We start from the raw sequence: 8,681 nt of genomic DNA, 5'->3' as shown, positions 1-8,681 counted from the left end.
CCCACAAAAAAAAAAAAAAAAAAAAAAAAAAAAAAAAAAGGAAAGGCGAGAAAAAGGGAAAGAAAATGGTAAGCCGGTGTCTAAAAATAGGGGCTTTCGCACAGATCCTATCTCACTTGGACATCGTCCCTGAACAGAGCTTGATATTTATGTAATTTCATTGCTTTCCTCGGTGATGTGCAGAGCGAGAGCTCATTCTGGGAAACGCTCACAGATCACGGTCTGCACATGAGGAATCCCCTTGAAATAAATAATAGGTAAGTGTCCACAGGATCCAGGCATCAAGATCTAACTATAAGCAGAGCCCAGAATGACTTCTTATAGTTTGTTTCTTTCCCAGGACTCTGTTATTTTCTTCTAGCAGTGAGTTTCACATAATGTTTCCTTGATAAGGGGAATGCCCTTTTATTCATCCAAAAGTTTGTGACTCTCAAGGATATTGCTGTCCCTTTCTTTTCATCATTAGCGCCAGGCACTGCTGATCTCCATGCACATCCCCAAAGCTGCTGAACAAGGAGCGCAGAGTTAATTTAGACATTGGCCGTATTTTGCCTAAAACACATTCATTCATGAGCACAGCTAACTAGGGAAGGAGCAGGCTTGGTGAGGGAAGGAGGATTATAGCTGGCTACAGCAGCAAATTCCTCCTTTGATTTTATTTTGAAGAGAGGAAGGAAAAACAGAAACACACATCTTTTCCTAAGATGCTCCAGGCAGAAATGTTTATGGTTTTGGTGCCCATATCTGAACTCATTTACTTTTATTCTCTCTTTATAATCAGTGGTGATCTCATCATTACAGCCTGAGGCACGATTTCTCTCATCTTAAAGCAGAGACCTATATTTGGTCAGACGCAGCATACCCTAACTCAGAGGACTGTATAGAGCCTTCCATAAAAGGATCCTCGTGACTCGTCTCCACAGACACTTGGGATGGGATTTGGTGGCAAATTCTGCCATACGTGGAAGTGTCTTAGCTCCTGTTATATTCAGTGAAAGAATACCTAAAGTGTCATCTAAAGTGGCTTTTGCACTCCCATGGATCATGTGTTATATCTATAGGTGTTTTAGCTACCCAAAGAAGTCCAGGCAACATTATGTATTTGTGTTTAAGTGACAGGATCCTACCTCTGGTCAGTAAAGTTAGAAGATGGTAAAGGGTGATCCAGCTGACAAAACAGAGGTATTTTAGGGTGAACTTCATTGCTTTCTAAACTGCTTTATCTATATTGATGACTGGGGAATTGGGGGTGTTTTGATTACCATAAATGTGTGTCTAGCATAATTTCAGGTGCTGTGGGGTGTCCCACCAGGCCTCCAGCTGCCACCCTTGAAGGGCAAAGGTCTTCTGTAGACCCTGTGTCACATGTCTTAGATACCTCAGGGCATCCCACATGATACTAGATGCCTGCCTGTGGGCAAATGATTTAAACTCCAGCTCTCCGCTGACTGCAATGGGAGCTTAGGCACTCAGAGACCATGTAAGGGTCTCTGCTATTTGTAGATTTCTGAATCTGGTGCTTTCTTTTAGCTCTAAGACTCGGTGAGGTGGTTCGCTGCTGGAGTACATTAATGACGTTCTGGTCCTTTCTAGTTTTTTGTTTGAGATATAATCCTTGTGAGTGGGGTGAGATGGCTTTCTGTAGACTTAAATTATATTTCCAAAGAATTGCAGTCACGCCCTGGTTTGTTACCCTTATACAGGCTTAGAACCAGGAGAATGTAAAAGACACAAGGACATAGGGACATAGTGCTGGGTCAGACCAAAGGTTCATCTAGCGTGCTTGCTTTTTCAACAGTGACCATAATTTGATATCTAGAAAGAACAAGGTAAGTGTATATGATGCTTCTCTGTCATTTGTTAGCAATCTTCAACCATTTTCAGCTCAAGGACATCTTGAGGTAGGTGCGGTTTCTACCTATTTAATATCCATTAGTGTCCAGGCTTCTCTTAAAACTGTGTAAAATTTTAGCACCAACAAGAATGACTTGAGTACTGAATGGGAAAATAAGCAGCTATACCACCAAATGTTGACATGATGTCTGAAACAATTAATTTTTTTTTTCTTTGCTCATCTCCCTCTATTCTCTTCCAGGAATTTACAGAGATGACAGCAAGTGCACCTTCAAGCCCTCCGTACAAGGCTACTTCTGCAAACAGGCAGATCATGCACTTGTCATCCTAGAAAACTTGGACGCCAGTATGGTCAGCCAGAGACTGTTTCCAGTTGTAGCAATGACTGGCAGCTTCATGGATACCTTCAGTGATGTGACTTCGCACACATCGTGTTATCCTGAAGAGCATCGTTCTACTTTCTTTTCTGTGTTGCCATCCACCAAACTCACTACGGTTTGCTTCCCAGACCTAGCACCTCACTCTTTCAGACTCTACCTCCTCAGTGGCCAGAACACAACCAGACTGCCCCTAGCTATATTCTACAACGAACCGCTCAGCCTTCGTGTTTTCATTCAAGGGAAATACGTCTCTCCCACCCCATCGTCTTTTTCACTGAATGAAGGGGCAGGAGCCAATTACTTTAGCTTTGAGGACAATCTTCTCTATGTTCTCCTCCATGAGAAGGAACCCGTAGAAATAGTTGCTGGCCTTTCCCTTCTTGTGGCTTTCACTGTAACTGAGGCTGTTGGGAAAGAGGGTGAGGCAAGTATAATACGTCGATTAGCTGATTTCTTGAAGGTTGGTCACGACCAAGTCAGAGTAGTCCATCACGTGCTGGGAGGTGAAAGCATGTTGAAAGTAATCTCAGCCAATGCTAGCAAAAAGAAATATCACTGCCCTAACATGACATTTTGCACAGCCTTTCACAGCAGGTATGGCTCACAGAAAGTGGGAAGAAGACCAGTGAGCACCAGAGCTCTGCAGCCATCTGACATGGCTGGTCCATCCAGAGTGCTCATCATTGAACTTAGTGATCCACCAAGTCAACCAAGAAAGGAGCTGACAAGTGACAGCTTAAAGAGTTTGGCCAGAACAATTATCAACACTCATCAGACTGGAGACCTTCAGAGCGGCCTTGGCTTGCCGATTGAAACCTTAATGGTGACTCAGTCTGCCTTACTGGTTCCAGCAGAAGCTAACAATAGGTAAGTATCAGAGGCAGTATCAGCAGATACTGATTTAAGTGTAGTGAGGCAATTTAACCACTTGATCTGCTTATTAAGACAGGGAGTAAGTTCTTCATTGATTGAAATATGACTAAACATGTTGAAACACGTTATAAAGTTTCCATGACAGAGCTATGCCCAAGTACTAGCTGGACTCCTGAGTGTGAATTACCATGTTATGCTCTTGGTGCTCATGAATCTCTGTAGTGCAGATATGTCCATCATGCTTTAAACCAGGACAGAGTTCCTGGAAGTCTGCCTTGAAACTATAAAGTATTGGGTAAAGTCAATGTTTCTAAAGAAGTTCAGACTATAATAGCTCTTAACTTTTAAACAATTTAATCTATGAATGTTATAAATTGATGTAACACCAGAGATGTGTTATTAAAGATGAGTTGCTACCTTAACTGCATGCAGGTCTAAACCTTGATTCCTGTACTTTTAAAATTTAAGGCCAGAAAAGACTGTTTAATCTTATACTTCAATCTCCTGCATGATACAAGCCACTGCTGTTCACTTTGATACCTCAGCATTGACCTTTCTTTTTGGCTAAAGTTCTAGAAAACCACCTGGTCTTGAAGATACAAGAGCTGGACACATCCAATACTACCTGCATGTGTGCCTAGATGTTGGATGCTATCCCTGGTTTTTTTGTCACAAGTACTTGCCCACTTTCTCTTGTTAGCCTTTCTCTCCAGCTTCCCATGAGAGTTTCTTGTTCTTTCCTTCACGGTTACATCAGCAAGTTTCTGGGCATTGACTCTTCCTCCTCCTCCAGATACCTCCAGAGTAATCAAATCACTTAGCTGTCTGCTTTTTAATAAATTGAAAAGTTTGGGTTCCTGTGAGTGTTTCTTTCCTCCTCTGTCTCTGTTTTCTGAATCCTGTTTGAAGTGTACATGTCTGAAAAGCCAGCAGTTTTCCTTTATGGTAGATTCCCCAACATTGGACACTTTTAAGATTCGGCTGGACAGGGTGCTGGGACACCTTGTCTAGACTGTGCTTTTGCAAAGAAAGGTTGGATCAATTGAGCCTTGAGGTCCCTTCTAACCTGGTATTCTATGATATCAGTGCCATGTGCAAAAGTGGTATTAAATCCCATTTTCTACTGGCAGAACTCGATGATCCCATTAGCACATTTTTCCTCAGAAATAGGACAGCTCATGGTCATCCGTTTGCTCACTGTATTCTCCAATTCCTTTTCAGTTCTAGCCTTCCAGGGCCCAATCCACTGTGTTTGCCCAGATCCTACACACCCCATGATCTAGGTGCCCATGTTTGGCTTTTCTCTCTGTAATTTATCAGTCCACCCATCCTTCCGTGCATTTTATCAGGAGCGGCTTTATATTTGTTTCTCGATGCAGATATAGCATCAGGCCTGTGGCTGATTTTGACACAACAACACAGGACACTCCTTCACTTTATAATAATTTCCCAACAGGAGCTACCTTTTGAGCTCTCTCAGTTACCTAGTTCTTGGTTAGTTTTGTACATACTAATTTTTTATTTATATTCTGTACCAAGACTCAGTTTTCGAAGGTCATTTTTCTTCCTCTTCTCCACAGCAACAATCAGCCCTTTCTGTCCCTCCTTTCTGTGTCCCCATCTTTCTCTTTTCAGCCTCTCGCAGCCACTATTTGCATGTCCCAGATGGCAGCCCTTATCTGCAGAAAAGGCTGTGAGATACAGGGCTGGGAAGGGAGCAGACAGCAGTGTATTTCAGCCTCAGATCCTGAATCTGTATAAAAGCATATGGGAAATATGAAAAAGGTAATATCCCATCTGTTTTTAATAGGGGACATGGGATTTGATGTTTGGCAACCTTATTGTGTATTCTCTTGATATTGCATAATATTAGTTTTTATGTTGTGCGCTACTGAGCCTTACCCAAGTATGAGCATATTCCATCTATGCAAGAAAGAAATTGGATTTGTCTAAGACTTACTTTCTCTAATTAATACCATATCCTCTAACATTTACCACTGACCTCTGTACCATCCTGATGTCTGTTGGCTGCTAGTGATACAAACTACTATTCACACACTTAACTTTTCTACTAGGCACTGTGTGGCTTATGGTAGTGAAGCACTCACAGTAAGGACACTGGTCTGTGACCACAGGAATCTTTGGTTTGGTTTGGTTTTGGTTTGTTGGTTTTGAGGTAGGGGTTTTTTGGGGTTGTTTTTTTTTTTAAGTAGTAGTATACGTTAAGCACAGTGGGAAATTATTATTTGCAAGATCAAATCTTAAATCAGGGCCAAACTCCAAAGATATACAATATTTTTTATTAGCAGAACTAACATCACTATTGTCAGTGGGGGTATTTGTGTTACGATGTAGGATACTACAAAATGTGACAGCAAAGAAATGTTGTAGGAAGCTTTACAGCCTGTGATAGGAAATGTTATCCTGTCTTTCCGCCATCCCAAGGTATGCCATAGCCTGCAGAGTGTGACAGGTATGAGACCCCTCAGTCGGTGTGTCCATTATTGGTGATCAGAACAAGAGGAGCAACAATAGCTACGCTGTGGGAAAGAAACAAGGTACAGATTTTTTAAAGAAGTTCACCAGAACCCTATTAAATGCCTATAGGTTCCTGAATGCATTAGTGTAACATCACGGAGGGGGAAGCAGAGATCACCTAAAAGAGAGGACCACCCTTTTCTGTGTGCTGGGGGAGAAACCTTGTGGCTGCCTTTTTTCAAGCAGAAATGATGTCTTCTCCACACTGAGGACTGCTCTCCCAGCTGGGGTTTGTCTCCACATCTGTGGATGCTCTGTGAAACCTCTCCGAGCGGCAAGGATGAGGAGAGGCTGTTTTATTACAGGGAGGAGAGCAGTGCTAGCTGAAAGCCACAGATGCAGCATCTCGGTAGGGGAAGACCTGGGGATGTATACCGAAGAGAATACTAACATCACCGGATCATAGGACCAGCTCGGAGCTCATCCACCCTTAGCTGCTTGGGCTCCTCTGCAGTGTTATTTATTGCTCCCCATCAGTCATAGCTTTTCTGGAATTACTCATGGCTGACATTTCTGATGCAATAAGGCCACAGATAACTTGTGAAATGAAATCAGGGTTTTCCTGTTGGGACATGTAGTATCCCCACTGTCTATCTCTCTCTCTTTAGGCAGTACATGCTAGCACAGGCAAGGATAATGGGGCTGGGATTACAAGTCAGGCTAAGTATTCCAGTGTATTTTTCTGTGGAAGGAAAAGAGAAATATTTTCACCCCTGAGTCGTGCAAAATCCAATCAGGCTGTCAGATATACGCAGAACCTGCACTCCTGCCGGGCCAGTCTCCCTGCGGTTTCAGACTAGTGGCTCCTTTTGCATCAAGACAACAACAAAAAGATCTTTGATCAGCAGAGACTGGGTGTTCGTCTTTGCAGCCCAGGACAGTGAGGCTGAAGGGAGCCTTGGAAACCTTGCTGTGGTGGGGTAGATAGGCAGTCAGTCTGTATGTCACATTGCCCTTAAAAAAATGACTTGTCCGTTATGATTTGAAATGCTTTTTTACGTGATTTTAATTTAACTCCTTTGTTAGGGTCACTTCAAGCACGGCTCATTGGTTTGTCAAGGAAAGACAGAGGTGATTGCTATCGACTGCTATAGTCTTGCACAGCTGGAGAATCAGAGAGATGATTATCACATAGTTTTATCTTTCTGTGAATGCCTGTGTATTAATGCATATTGCAATGTATTTACAGATAGAAATCTCTGTTTTGCAAAGTTTGCCTAGTATCAGTATAAATATAAAAGTGAAAGAATGAGAGAGCACAATACAGAATATATTGGGTGTGTTTGTGCTGGTGCCTTTATAGAAAATCAGAAATATAAAGCTGGACAGTCGTCCAGAAGCCATTTAGTCCATATTCCCACACTGCAGCACGATACTTTTTGCTCCTTCTTAATGGACCTTTAACCTGATACAAACTGAAATTTGCAGAAATTAGTCTTTCTTTATTAAGAGTTAGGTTTGGGGTAGCATGTGAAAAACAGTGTGTGTGCAGGAGATAACAGTGTTTGAGACTCACAGCAAGCAATAAAAGTGAAGCAAATCATCAAAGAACTGCTCATTTAGACAGCAATACCCATGCAGAGGACTAAATGAGAAATTACTACTAATTCCCTCTGTCACACGGCATATACCCAGGCAGGCAGGGTTCGAGGTCCAAATTAGATTAATTCTGACACATCCTAACCCCAAAGTGCTCAGGTTTGGTAACCTTTGTGCAGGTTTCAGGCAGGCTGCTGTATGGAATTGCACAGGGTTTTAAAAAAGGGAGATGACAACTTTTTTCCTGCGTAGGGATCCAACTTTTCTGCCAGTGGCTAGGCAAAGGCAGGATGCTAAAAATCGTGACCTCAGAGCTGCAGCTATTGCAGCACTTGAGGTTCTATCAAGGTTTTATCTGCCACATACCCCTGAAGTGAAGATGCGGAAAAGGTGATACTCAGGAGCTTAAATTGTAAGTTTAAAATCTCCTTAAAATTAAGCTTACATAATTTTAAGTCAGATATTCGCAGGGACACTGTAGAGGGCATATTCTTGAGTAGCATGTGTCACTCTGCTTTTTGATGTACAAAAAAGACAAACTCAGTTCAAGTAGATACAAGGAAGGACATTTAGGATGATCATGGAAATGGAGTTTATTTTAAGATATAAGGAGTAGAATCATAGAATCATTTAGTAAACAGTTTGGTCTGTTTAACCTGGCAAAGCAAGGCTGAGGGAAGATACCAGCCTAGCTGTGAAAATATGTTAGAAGACAGAGAGGAAGCTCTAGACACTAATGGACAAGGACAGCACAGGAACAAATGGATGTAAAGTATTAAGAGGTTAATTTACATTTAAAAACGGAAGAAGGTTCCTCCTCAGAGAACAAACTGGAAGAACCTTGCAATAGAACTGGAAGAAGACCGCTTCCCATTCAACCCCACTCTATTTTCCTAACTTTTTTTCCCACATGGCCAAAGCTATATTCTGACTTTTTTTTTTAATACTTTGGGAATAGCTGAGGTCCATTTTTGATCAACATCTCATTTAGTAGTCTAGTAAAACTGTGGAAAAGTACACATGAATAACCTAGAAGGTTTCTAATCAGAGAAGTGGGATTCTGTAATGGGTTATTTGTAGGAGCAATGGGATAAGAAATTTCATGAGAATAAAAAGTGGAGACTAATACATGTATAAACAGTGTTATGTCATATAAAACTGTGTGATCATATCGCACTTAAGGAGTCAGGATGACTTGCACTATTTTGTTCTCAGTTACTAATTCTTTTCAAACTGGGAAATTGAGTAGTTGCGGGATCTGTCAACAAGAGGTAGATGGTCATCAAGAACTCAGAGACTCAGACAGATCTTCTGCATGGAAGATGGTGGCAATGGAGCCTTGTGTGTGAAAAGAGTTTGAGGGAAGTCATTCTGGATCCCAGAGGTGAAGTTTTTTTATCACAAAGCCTTTTGCTATTTCTTTTTCTTCTGGGGGCATGTTTAGCAGAAAATCCAGCAACTGAATGGGCATCAAAACTGAACTGTCAGTATATTGGT

General features: G+C 41.8%; 1 protein-coding gene across 1 annotated transcript in view; it reads left to right on the top strand.

The window, feature by feature from the left end:
* The window catches only part of PKHD1 (polycystic kidney and hepatic disease 1 (autosomal recessive)), a 259,529-nt gene that overhangs the window by 228,359 nt on the left and 22,489 nt on the right, over nt 1-8,681 (top strand). Inside the window, exon 60 of the mRNA XM_010583200.1 lies at nt 2,096-3,101. Within this exon, the coding sequence (XP_010581502.1) occupies nt 2,096-3,101 (1,006 nt within the window). The remainder of the gene's footprint in view (nt 1-2,095; nt 3,102-8,681) is intronic.

This window comes from Haliaeetus leucocephalus, unplaced genomic scaffold, assembly GCF_000737465.1.
Source record: "Haliaeetus leucocephalus isolate CR32 unplaced genomic scaffold, Haliaeetus_leucocephalus-4.0 Scaffold871, whole genome shotgun sequence".
Lineage (NCBI taxonomy): Eukaryota > Metazoa > Chordata > Aves > Accipitriformes > Accipitridae > Haliaeetus > Haliaeetus leucocephalus.
This window is presented reverse-complemented; position numbering and strand designations above follow the sequence as displayed.